This window comes from Pipra filicauda, unplaced genomic scaffold, assembly GCF_003945595.2.
Source record: "Pipra filicauda isolate LSUMZ 115617 unplaced genomic scaffold, ASM394559v2 scaffold80_size11013439_pilon, whole genome shotgun sequence".
NCBI lineage: Eukaryota > Metazoa > Chordata > Aves > Passeriformes > Pipridae > Pipra > Pipra filicauda.
Window position 1 is genome coordinate 10225209 of NW_024104987.1, and position 12942 is coordinate 10238150.

Below are 12942 nucleotides of genomic sequence, written 5' to 3' on the forward strand. Positions count from 1 at the left end.
CTGCTCTGCCATCCTGAGAAGTGACACCGTGCCCCAAGCACAGCATTCCTGCCACTGGGCACTGCTGGCCCCACGTGCCTCTGCTCCTGGCTGGGGTTTCTCATGGCCCCAGACTGCCTCCTGCTGAGCTGGAGGCCCACAGGACATGTCATTGCCCAAATATCTCCAGGGCTTCGAGCCAAGCTCTGCGCTCAAAAAATCCCTGCTCCAGTTCAGTTCCAAGCCCTGCTTTTGGCTTTGCTGGACCCAGAGTTCCAACCCCCCCAACCCCCCCACCCCCACACCCCCCCCCCCCCCCCCCCCCCCCCCCACCCCCCCCACCCAACCCCCCCCACCCCCCCCACCCCCCCCCCCACCCCCCCCCCCACCCCCCCCACCCCACCCCAAACCCCCCCACCCCCACCCAAACCCCCCCCCCCCCCCCCACCCCCCCCCCCACAACCCAAACCCAACCCCCAGCCCTGCATGAGCAACCTGGCCCTTTGAAACCACAGAATCAACCAGGTTGGAAAAGACCTCTGAGATCATCCAGTCCAACCCGTGACCCAACCCCACCTTGTCACCCAGACCATGGCACTGATGCCACATCCAGGCTCTGCTCAAACACCTCCAGGGATGGGGACTGCACCCCCTCCCTGGGCAGCCCATTCCAAGGGCTGATCCCTCTCTCTGGGAAGAACTTCTTCCCCATGTCCAACCTAAACCTGCCCTGGTGCAGCTCAAGGCTGTGCCCTCTTGTCCTACTGCTGGTTCCTGGGAGCAGAGCCCGACCCCCCCCGGCTCCCCCCTCCTGTCAGGGAGTTGCAGAGAGTGAGAAGGTCTCCCCTGAGCCTCCTCCTCTCCAGGCTGAGCCCCCCCAGCTCATGGATTCATTTGGGTTGGAGAAGCCTTCTAAGATCACAGACTCCAACCATTCCCCCAGCACTGCCAAGGCCTCCACTGAGCCATGTCCCAAAGTGACACTAACACAGCTTTTAACCCCCGAGGGATTGTGACTCCCCCACTGCTCTGGGCAGGCTCTTCATGGAGCAGGAGTGGATGGGCAAGGTCATCTCGCCCCCCAGCTGCCGTGAACGTGCATGTTGTGAGAGCCCAGCACACATCCAGGACCCGCCCCGCATTCCCTGGAGATGCCTGGCTGGGAGGAGCGGGGTGTGTGCCTTTCTGACACGAGCTGTTCTGGACACAGCCTGCAACATGAGCCAGGGGCTGGAACAGCAGCTGTTTTTAGCAGGAAGATGCTGCAGGGCTGTGACAGCCCTAAAAATGCGAGGTGGGAATGTTCAGTGTGCGGCCAAATCAGCCTCGGGAACCAAAACACCACTTGGGACAATTCATCTTCCACGGGAAGGGAACATCCCCCAGCCCGCCCTCCTGAAACCCAGGATGACCCAAATGGGGCTCCCCAGTCCCTTACTACTGAACAACAAACAAGAGAGAACAAAGACATAAAAGGAAACCCCACACAGACCCCCCACCAAATATAACCCAGGAAAGGATCAGAGTGTCCGAGCAGCAGGAGCTCTCCTGCTTAGTTCATCCACGTGGATTGGCACATTTATCTGCTCCAATGACTTTCTGAAGTGGTTTAGCTACAGCAGATCCTCACTTGCGTTTTGTTTTCCCCCACCCCAAGGTCTCCAGTGCTGCTGCTGGAGCAGCAGTCACTGCACACCATGATAAAGGTTTTACAGGTCCAGGAACGAAATTCCCTCAAGTAGTTGTGGTTGCTGAGTTATGGTGGGGTTTGTGTGTTTTTGGGAGCCTCCTGGAATGACCTGAGTGATTGAAGCACCTCCTTGATGATTCATTTTCCTACAAGTCCCTGATGGATGCTGCACACCCCAGAACAATTTATCTTCAAAAGGAAAATATAGGCCTGTATTCCATCAGGAATGTCACAGGAGCACAGCAGAAGGACCCTCCCAAGTGAACTGGGGTTTGTGCCTGAGCAGCCCTTCCCAAACCAAACCTTTCCCCTACGATCCAGGGCTGGGAAGTCAGTTTTAACAAGTGAAGCTGAGAACAGCTCTGTCAACAAGGAAATAGTCAGAGCACTTGTGTCACCGCTCGCGTGACCCTTTCTGTATCTGCCATCTGCAGCAACCTTCTGCCAACCACCAGCTTCACTCAGCACAGGAAATTCTCCCCATTTTCAGACCACAGCTCATCAGAAGGGAAAGCAGCTCTCCCAGAGCCCTGCAGCCCTCCCAGAGTCCTGCAAACAGGCCACGAAAAGCCAAAACAAATGCTTTCTCAGGACACAGGGTGCTCGTGCTTTTTGCCTGCGGCTTGGTAACTGCACACAAAGCTCCAGAAATCTGATGAATTCCCGCAAACAGACATTCCTGTGACCCTGCTCACCTACAGAGACCAGTTCTGGCTTTGACCAAGACTCCCCTGAGCACCATCTGATTCCTATGAACAAACCCAAAGCACACTTCAAACCTTTTTTGAAGCTAAAAGAGGGTCAGTTTAGGTTAGACATAAGGAAGAAGTGTTTTACAGTGAGGGTGGGGAGGCCCTGGCACAGGTTGCCCAGAGAAGCTGTGGCTGCCCCATCCCTGGAAGTGTCCAAGGCCAGGTTGGACGGGGCTTGGAGAAACCTGGGCTGGTGGAAGGTGTCCCTGCCCGTGGCAGGGGGTGGAACTGGATGATCTCTAATGTCCCTTCCAACCCAAACCAGGCTGTGATTTTCAGATAGCACAGCCACATTTGGACTGCCCCCAAATCAGCACAACCCCAGGCTCCTTTCCCTAGGATTGATGCTGGAACGTGAACAGGGACACACTGACCCAAGTGCTCACCACCTCCACGGTTCTGCAGCTTCAGAGCATCCTTTCAGCACCCTTTAGATGGCAGCAACTTTCTGAAAGCTGTGGGAACACTTGGATAAGGGAAAAAAGATTTAAGTCTGGGAGATCAATCTGGGTGAGCAGGAGGTCAGGGCTAGAGCTGAGTGTGCTCACACTGCCCAGACATACACACAGGCTTGATGGAGCTGGCCAGCAGTGCCAAATAAATGCAAGGAACACATCCAAAATGGTCCAAAGAGCTTTGTGGTGATTTCTAGAGGAACTGTTAATCCTTTTCTACACAAGTTGCTGTGTACAAGCTGCTCCATCAGCAGGACTCAGCCCTGGGCCCATGTGGGCTGACAGGGGCCACCAGGCAGCAGCTCAGCGGGGACAGAGGTACCAGCAGGACACGTGTGAGCTCACATTGAAACCTTCAGATCAGCCACCCCCAGTTAAAAATGTGCACTGCTTTTTCCACCAGGATGCCCAAGGGATTTGCTTGCAAGTTTGCTGCATCTCTCACACATTCCTGCAAGGAAGCTTTTGATATCATTTCCAAGAGAAGCAAACACCAACTCAATCTGGACACCAGCAACACAAGATTCCTAAGAAATATGAGTGTCCACCACTGAATTCATCACTTCCTGCATTCTCCTTCCTGAGCTGTGCTCAAGACAACATTCCTTTGAATTTCTGCTGAGCTGTCCCTGGAGAACAGCTCAGCCCTCCAGAGTTCAGCCTTCCACCACCCTCTGCTTGCTCCTGCCCTTATCTGCATTGCAGAAAACATGACAGTGAAAATCAGAACACAATCTTCCCGGGGCTGCAGAGACAGAGGGCAAAAGCCAAAACCAGTAGAACAAGTGGCCCCCACAAACCTGCCTTTTCCCTGAGCTGGTAGGAAAGGGATGTCTCAGATTAACACTTCATAAAGCTGGTTGAGTCAAAAAAAATGAGGCACCCTCAAATGAAAGAACAGGCCACTATGTCCAAAAGCATCCAGAGGTTTTTGTCGCCAGCTGTGACACACCCTTGGCTGGAGCTCCCTCAGCAAAAGGTTCAGCCCCTCTGAGGTGCTGGGCTTCCAGAGACAAGTCCCTTCCAAACCATCAGCCACATCCAGCCCATCACCTGTGGGACTCAACCCTGCACAGGAGACATTTGACACCCCAAACCACCCATTGGATCTTAGATCCTCCTTATTCAGAGGAGCCAAATCGGGGCATTTGGATCCAATTAGTTTTCCTAATCTGCCCTGAAAGTCAGCCAGGGCTGAAGCTGCTCCAGCTGCACATATGGCTTAGAGCAGGAAAGGCACAAGTCCCTCAAAACATCCTCTTCAGGATATATTTCCCAATAGTGCTGTTCCTCACTCCAAAAGCAAAATCACTCCACTGAAGTTTTCCTTCTCAGCAAAACTGATCATGTAGCAACCTTTGTTTCCCATCTCCAGCCACAAATTAACAAAACCCTTGGTAGGTTTGTAAGGAGAGCCTATGGCTGAGACAGAATAAAATTCCTTAATTGTTTTTTGGGGCTTTGGTGTGGGGTTTTTTGGGGGCTTTTTTGTTAGGAGCAAAGAAACTCCCTGCTGCAGAAAGCCATCCAGCTCACACAGACACCTCCCTGTGCTGCAGCAGTGTTCCTTTGGCACATCCAAGCTGCAGCCAGGAGCCAGAGCTGGGAGGAATGTCACACCCCAGGGGCAGACACAGGCAGCAGTGTTTGGAGCCAGCCTGGGACCACTGGTGCTCCACACCAGCACCAACCCAGCTGGGCTGGGCACAAACCCACGGCCCCTGAACATTTGGCATCACGAGATCTCACATTTTGGGGAGGAAATATTTCTTTGCCCAGCTTTCCCTGCTGCTCCTCCATGCCCTGAGGTCAGCAATGAAGGCAGCCTAGACCCAAAAGCCCAAGGCAGACCTGCTGCTCTCCCATTTTGGCACATCACTGCTCACCTGACCTGGCACAGGGCACCAGCAAGAGCTGGCACTGCTGTCCTGTGGGCAGAGCAGCTCTTGCACACCACAGCAGCACTGCCAGCACACCCCAGGGGCTGCATGGCCCCAGAGAGATTTTAATTAGGACCCTCTTTCATGGTCCAGATACATCCCTTCCTGTCAGTCCTCATGGTACAGGGAACAAGCATCAGGTGGCACAGCAGAGGACAAGTGAGATAATTCCTGCTCCTTGGCTTGTGGAAGTGAGGAAAGTTTGTGGAGCCCAGCTGAGGATCTCACCCATTTGGGTCTTTCTTTGGGCTGAAGTTCAAGGAGATCTGAAGGTTAAACCCTCAGCTTTTGTCCAGCTCTGGGATAGATGGAGAAGAACTCAGATAACCAATGCTGAAGATGGAAGAACTCAGATAACCAAGTGGTGTCTAAGGAATGGGTGGGGATGGGTCTGGCTGGGCAGGACAGACTCTCAGAGGAGCACCCAGCACACCCAGCTGTCTCCAGCTGGCCTGTGGGTACCTTAGAGCAGCCCCCAGGCTTCCTTGAGAATAGGGAAAAGCAGCCAGAGCATCTCAGTTTCCTGATCATGCTTCAATTCCTATTTAACCTGCCTTCTGGATCCCTTTTTCCACTATCCAAACTCCAAAATGAACAGACATTCCTTTCAGCAGAAGCAGCCAGGGCTGCACTGATCTGCCTGAGCCCCTGCAGAGTTACTGACTCCAGCTCTGGCCAACCCAGACCACAGAGGCACGGGAGGAAGTGAGGGCCCATGGCTTATCCAGCAGGTCCCAATCCAACATCTGCTTCCTATGTTCCCCTGGGCAGGGCTCCAAGTGCATGGAACACATACATCTGCCTGTCTGTCTGCATGCAGCACATGCCATTTGTCTCCTCCAACACTCCTGACCACCCATCCCAGCAAACCTTGGTGGAGAAGAGGAAAAAGCAGCTCCCCAAGAAACACACCTCATCCCTTGGGACAAAGTCAGGCTACCAAATCAGGCTACCAAATCAGGAACAAGCAGTGATCCCTGCCCAAGAAACAGGGCTGTAGAGCAGCTCAACCTCAACAGGCTGAAACCAGAGGCACACAGGGCATCCTTGCCCACAGCAGGCAGGGCTGGCATAACCCTGGCTGGCAACAGAAACCTCTGCAGCTGGTGTATGGACAGGGCTGGAGGATCCAGGGGAAGCAAGGAGCCCACAGGGAGCCAGTCCCACCCACCTTGAGATGTCTGGAGCAGGACTGCACCTCAGCACGTTGTTTGGCTTCAGGACAGCCTGACCCCTCATCCAGCCCCAGCCTGGGGGAGCCTGTGGGCTTGTGGAGTCCTGATGAAAAACAACTGATCCCCTTCAGGATGGCAAGTGTCTCACAGCCCAAGGCCAGCTGATCACACACACAGTCAGATGTGGTGGCCTCAGCTCAGAGCAGCCTCAGGGCTCAGCACCCCCAGGGCTCCCTGCACTGTCACTGCAAGGGGCACAGGGGGCTGTGAGGACCAGGGCAGTGTCCCAAGAGGGGACAGGCCTTGCCAGCTGGCAGGGGACGTCTGCACAGCACCCAGGGACACATCACCTGAAGCCCACAAGCCACCAACAGGCAATTCAAGAGCTGGTTGGAGCTCCTTGAGCTATTTTCTTCCACAGCACACAGGCTGAAATACCCTGTTAGAGGTGGCAGAGGAGTTTGGGCCTTCAACAGAACAGCATCAAGCCAGCTCCCAGTCCTATGGCAAAATTACAGTCATGGCCCATCCCAGCACCATTTTCCAGCTATTTCATACTCTTTTTGTTTGTATAATCTTCAAACTTTAGTTGAGCAACTCATGCAAAAAAAATATACCCTGGTGATCTGTGAGTTAATGAGTGAGCCCAGCTACACAGAACAACTACATACCCATTTCTCTGGGGGCAGAGAGAGCAGCACCCAGCTTTTTAAACCAAAACATCAACCTCTCTGGATGGAAATGTCCTTGTGCTGCAAATTCTGCTGGGAAAACAAGGAGGGCAGCCCAGGATCGTGGTCCTGCTTTTGCACTTGGAAACCACATGTAGCCCTGGGATTCACTGGCCAGAGATGGCAGGAAATGTTGCAGGAAGGTCCTGAGAGTGGGAGAGAGACAAGGATCTCTCAGAGGTCCCACTACAAGGCTGTGGCACAACAAGAGTCACCTGCAGCATCAGGGACCCTCTTAGGTGGAAGAGCATCTCTGCCTGCACACACAGCCCCACATGCAGCCACAGAGGCTGAGCCAAAATATTCCCACCCCCAGGTAGAGGTCTCAAGAGCATGTACAGATGTAGCAGGTACATGCAAATACATGGCTGCAAGAAGGTAGAAAACATCCAGGAAAATGCAAAACACCAAGAATTAAACTACAGGTTCCACCATCACTTAATTACACTGTAGACTCCATCATCACCTCCTACCCAGAGGTGTAGGAATTACACCCCGTACACCCACGGGCAGGCTCTGAGGGCTCTGCAGAGCCTGGTGAACACACAGAGTTTGATGTCCATACTACAAGTACCGCACCAAGCCACACAGAAAGTGATTTTTGTGTTACCTGCTGCAAAAACAAGTTCCCTGCCCATTTCCATTGCACGGGCAGCGAAGCCTTAAACGAGCCACTAATGGCTCCAATTAGCCACTAATCAACCTCAATTACTGGGCATCCCGGAGCGGGGAAGTTGCACCTCGGGAAGCACCTGCTACAAGAACTTAAATGAGCCTCACTGTTTTCTGCTGAGCTACCCGTAACAAAATCCGAGTATTTTCAGCTATTTCAGGGCACGCATCCCCCGTTTCCTAAGGAGGTAACTCCTGACTCCACTGGGAGCTGCAGGACACGCACGGCGAGGGCTGGCCCGGCACAACTAACCAGGGTCAAACAGAACATTAAACCTTATTTAGCACAGCAGAGCCCCCAGTTCCCAGCACAAAACCTTCTCCACGTGGGCAGCCACAGACACCAAAGGTGCGGCTTCATCCGCGTTCCTGCAGCCGAGTTTTAAGTTTCAGCTCAGTAGATATTTAAGACTGTAAGAAATCCCGGAGTTTTGCAGGAGACCAGCGTGGGTGAAGTGCCCTCGCTGGAGGGGCACACCGTGGGCATCCTCCAGCTTCCTCTGCTTTATCCCTGCCCTGGGCAACAACCGGCAGGATCCTGCCCATCGCCCCGGCACGGGGCACCCCCTCCCCGGGCAGCCCGTACCTGTGCAGAGGCTACTTACTGAAGGTGTCAGCAGGAGGTTGTTCCATCCGTGTCAAGTGGCCAAATTCATCCTGCTCTGACAGCTCCAGGATTTCCTTTAAAAAGCTCCCCTTTGGCTCACTGAATCTGTAGTGGGGGCACCAAGCAAGCAAATCAGCGTTTGGCGAAGTGGCCAAAGCTTTTCTTTCCCTTTCCCCCCCCTCAGGGCCACGGGTGAGGAGCAGAGTGCAGGAGGTGCCCTGCTGCCAACAAACAGGGTTACTGCAGAGATGTTATGGTGCTCTCCCTGCCCGGCCTGGGAGTGCAGCTCCTGCCTGAAAGGCTTGGAATGGGGCTTTGGGTGCTGGGCAGTGCACACAGAGCTCACAGCGCTGGAATAGCACTGGGCAGGTGGCAAAGTCATGCATTTTAAAGGAAAAAAAACAGCACAATGAGAGAAATTTCGGCCTCACCCTCCAGTGCTGTGTGTTCCTTAACACACTCCACACTCAGACTGGCAGTGCTGGGACCCAAGTCCCTTCAGAGTAGGCAGCTCCAAGTGACCCCCATGGGTGTCCCCCTTGACTCCCTGCACACCCCACACTCACAAGGTTCCCTCACCAACCTGGCCCCAGGTTTCCCACAGCATAGTCACAGAATCCCAGAATGGTTTGGGTTGGAAGGGACATTAAAGATCATCCAATTCCACCTCCTGCCAAGGGCAGGGACACCTTCCACCAGCCCAGGTTGCTCCAAGCCCTGTCCAACATGGCCTTGGACACTTCCAGGGATGGGGCAGCCACAGCTTCTCTGGGCAACCTGAGGCCCAGACTTCTGGTTTCTTTAAGTCCCTTCATTGTGGTGCAGTGATACAATAACAGCTCGAGCTGGTGCCTCCAGGGAGGGACCCCAACCAACAGAATCCCTTGGCTTTTGTTCCCTGACAATCAACATACCCATTCCAGGGGTTATTTTTGTGTCTGGGGTCTGTTCCCTGGCTCCTGCAGAATCCCAGGGTGACTGACCAGCCCTCAGCTGGCACCACAGGGCCTTGGTTGGTGCCAGTTCCCAGTTCCTTGCCTGGGGTTCCACAGGCAAGTGCCTGGGCACACACCCAGCTGCCTGCACTGGGGGTGCTCCTCATCTCCAGTTACCCTATTGCACTCACTTTTCCACCTCTCCTTACCCAGAGCACTTGGCTTTGCACCACCAAAAAAACAAGCATGTAAAGCATGGGACTGCTCTGAGAATCCCAGTCTCACCCCCTGCCAGCTGGGAGCTGGGCAGTGGGCACAGGCAGGGGCTGCAGACACTCCTTTGTTTTCCTTTTCAACACCCTCCCTCCGGGCTGCTGATCCCTCAGACCCAGCTCACCACTCCCTTCTCTAAGTCACCTTCCCTTGCTTTCTCCTTCCAGTCCCAACCTCACCCATCCCCATTTTCATGCCCTCAGCCCCCAGTACCTGTGGATGCTGCAGCCAAGCCTGGAGCAGGGCAAGTTCTGCTGGAATTAGGCCCCAGGACACACCCAGGAATCCAACCGTTGTTGGGTGCCTATGACAGCACAAAACTACTTCAGCAGCAGCACCTGATGAAGTGAGAGGTGGAAGTCAGCCCAGCTGCTGGAGGTGCTTTTATCCCCCAAAGCCACCTCCTCAGTCAGAGCCATCAGCTAAGCCCTACTCCAGCCCCCACTGCACACCTTTAAAAGGGCATTTGAAATGTCTTGGGGAATTTCTCTGCTGGGTTTCAGCTGGATCAGCCAGCTGGATAAAGGCTACCAGGGCAGAGGCACTCAGTGCACTGCTACAGAGCTCATTTCCTTAGGAAGTAACCCTAAAATCAGCCTGGATGTCTCCAGTTGTTCCTGTTGGCCTGTACATGGCCCTTGTACAGCCTCATCTGTCTCTCCAAACTTTTCTTTCTCCCCTGGTTACCTCCCCACAAGGACATGCATTTGTCTGGGCAGCTGATCCAGATCCTGTGTGCACTCCTATGGCAGTGCAGGGGCTGTATCACCATCCTCCTCCCACACCAGCTCTCCAGAAACTACAAATCTTGACTAGAAAAAGTCCTTCTGGTCACTTCGGTGCTGCTCCCTCTGTGACTCTGCTCCTGAAGCCTGTGCTGCACACACAGTTCAACTGATACTGAAAGAGGACAGGGTTAGATGGGATATTGGGAAGAAATTCTTCCCTGTGAGGGTGGGGAGGCCCTGGCACAGGTTGCCCAGAGAAGCTGTGGCTGCCCCATCCCTGGAAGTGTCCAAGGTCAGGTTGGACGGGGCTTGGAGCAACCTGGGCTAGTGGAAGGTGTCCCTGCCTATGGAAGGAGGTTGGAACTGGATGATTTTTAAGGTCCCTTCCAACCCAAACCATTCTGAGGTTCCATGATATGATGCTATGATATCATCCTTCCTACATCCTGTATGAACAAAATACCCACATCCAGCCCTCTCAAAGCAACACCAATTAAATGCCTAAACCAACACTGGCCCATGCACACCCTGGAGCAGGTCACCAATCCATGGATATTGCCCCCCAGATAATTCAGGTGAGTCTATCCCATGGTTATCACACCTGCCTGAGTGTTCAAAAAGCTGGAATTAATCTGTGGCTCCATCCAGCAAACATCCTATTTTGCTGACAGATTGGAAGTTTAATTAATAGCAGGAATGTATGTTAAGCTGCTCTGCACAAACAGGCTTGGTCCATCAGGGGTGATACATCCAGAAATGCCTCTGAGATTTGAGGCAAGAAAAGAAACCTTAAAAAGCCCCAGATGTTCTCATGTTATGAGCCCGTGCTCAGGGACTGCTCATGCCAGGTGCTGCTCATCAGCTCATTCCTTTGGCTCCCAGAAATTCGGGATCTGAAACCCAAATTAAACCCACCGTTAACCAGAACCTGCTCATTCGACACCACGTGTGCTACAGGGAGGGAGGGAATCCCACCCAGAAACTCCTGCAGCCTCAGGAGACCAGCTGGCCCAGTTCTCCCAGCCTCCAGCAGCATTTTATACCCTTCTGCAGGCCAGTGTGCACCAAAGTCAATCCCAAACATCTCAGCTTCCCCTTTCTGGATGCATTAATTACATGAGCATCCAGACAGCTCCTCCCACAGTGCCCACTGGCTGTTCTAGTCTTGGGAGAAACCATGTTTGCTGTTGGAGACTGTGGAAAGGGAGGCTTTGAGGGGCTGTGTGGGAAGGACACACATGAACACCTGACTATCTTACATCTCCATCACACACTGGTGTAGGAAAACCACTATAACAAGGAGAACATCCACACAGAAGCAAAGCTAATACATATTTTGGGACAAGACAAGTTCTGCAGGCACAGGGAGCTCGTCTTGGGTCCTGTAAAAGCTGGCTACTGGTCTAAACCATGAAATAACAGCCCAGCTGCTGCCTTTAGCATGTCTTTGCATCCCCACATGCTGGACATGGGTGGGTGTGTCCATGCAGAGGGTGCAGAGCAGCACCAAACCCCAGCACAGCCACGGAGCACTGCTGTGGATCAGAGCCTACCTGGCTCAGTGCTGGTTGTGTATCAACTCACAGACCCTTGGGACTTCTAAATATTCTGCTTTTACCTCCATGTACTTAAAGAATATCCAGCCTGGCCCCAGGAGCTGCAGCCTGCTGGAGCAGGAGATGGATTCAGGGCAGATTCTGTCTTACACTGAAAAGCCACAGAGGGGAATGTTTTGCAATAGGAGGAGCAGGAACGGGGTGACCTCATAGATACTCCCTACACAAAGCCTTAGGGAGCTTCTGATTCCTGCCAGAGCTTCCAGTTTGCTTCTTATGACAAACTGGAGCTTGTGATTCTTCCCAGAGCTTCCATTTATCTTCCTATGACAAATTGCAGGAGAAGTGGAGTCTGTGGGAGGAGGCTGGGCAAGAGCCCGTTCACCAGGGAGTTACAGGGCTTTCATCCTGTCCCTGATCCTCCTTCCCTGCTGCAGTGCAGGGATGTGTGTGCTCTGAACCAGAGCTGCTGTGCTTCCCTTTTCCTGGTCCCTGCATGGGGGACAGGAGGGGACAGGAGGGAACCACTTCCCCTGCAGCCCCTCACGCTGTCTGTGATGTCCCACCAGGTCAGTCCCCCCCCACAAGTGCCTTTAGGCACAAAAATAGATGTTTTCTGATGTTTTCTCTCTGGAACACGTTGCTCTCATGGAAGGAGTTGATTTGCACCTGCAGCAGGTGGGTGAGGGCTCCCTGCAGGAAGCTGGGTGTAATTCTTACCCGATTGCACATGGGATAGGGATTTGGATGCTCATGCTGTGTCTGGATTGAGTAATGTCTCTGGCAAGAAGCAGCAAGTTTGGGAAGTGTGTAATGGTGCCTCTCGTGCCATGAGAGCCTCGAGGGATTCCTGGCTGTGGAGGGAGGAGAGGACAGACCACCCATGCAGCCACTGCCCGCCCCAGGGCTGGGCAGGACTGGTAATGCCAGGACAAATCCTGCACCCAAACCCGTGGATATGTCTCCTCCCTGCTGGCCTCCCCTCCCATGGGATCACCCCTGAGTGGCCAGAGGAAGCAGCAGTGTGACCTCTCCATGTCCTCAAAGAAAGGGTGAAGGCTGAGCCAGATGGGGAGGAGGGAGAGCAAACCTTCATCTTATTTTTGGGCAGATTTTAATAACCACAATCCTGAGCAGTGCAGTCAGACAGAGGGAGGGGGACGCCCATGGCAGGGGCAGAGGGTGGGAGCCGGAAGGGACCGAGGTGGGGCAGGATGGGGAGGATGCTCCCAAAGACAGCAGGCAGAACCCAGCAAATTCAACTGAGCCCAACAATTCCACCTGAAACAACCCCAGGAGAGGGGCTGGTTATCCACCCAGAGCAGCCCCTCTCTGGGACAGGCAGTGGTCAGGGATTACACGAGCTGTCACCATCCCCATTACCAGCAGCTGTGCCTGGATACAGTCTGGCAGCTCTATCCCTCCTTCCAGGGAAGCTGGGGGCTTCTG

At 53.8% G+C, this 12942-nt stretch overlaps 1 protein-coding gene across 1 annotated transcript in view; it reads right to left on the reverse strand.

The window, feature by feature from the left end:
• LOC113985117 (CMT1A duplicated region transcript 4 protein homolog) overlaps positions 1-11628 on the reverse strand; it is a 28333-nt gene extending 16705 nt beyond the window's left edge. Inside the window, exons 1-2 of the mRNA XM_027715705.2 lie at positions 11556-11628; positions 8000-8106 (exon numbers count right to left, since the gene is read on the reverse strand). Of these exons, the coding sequence (XP_027571506.1) occupies positions 8000-8027 (28 nt within the window). The 5' untranslated portion in view covers positions 8028-8106; positions 11556-11628. The remainder of the gene's footprint in view (positions 1-7999; positions 8107-11555) is intronic.
• Positions 11629-12942: the final 1314 nt, after the last annotated feature.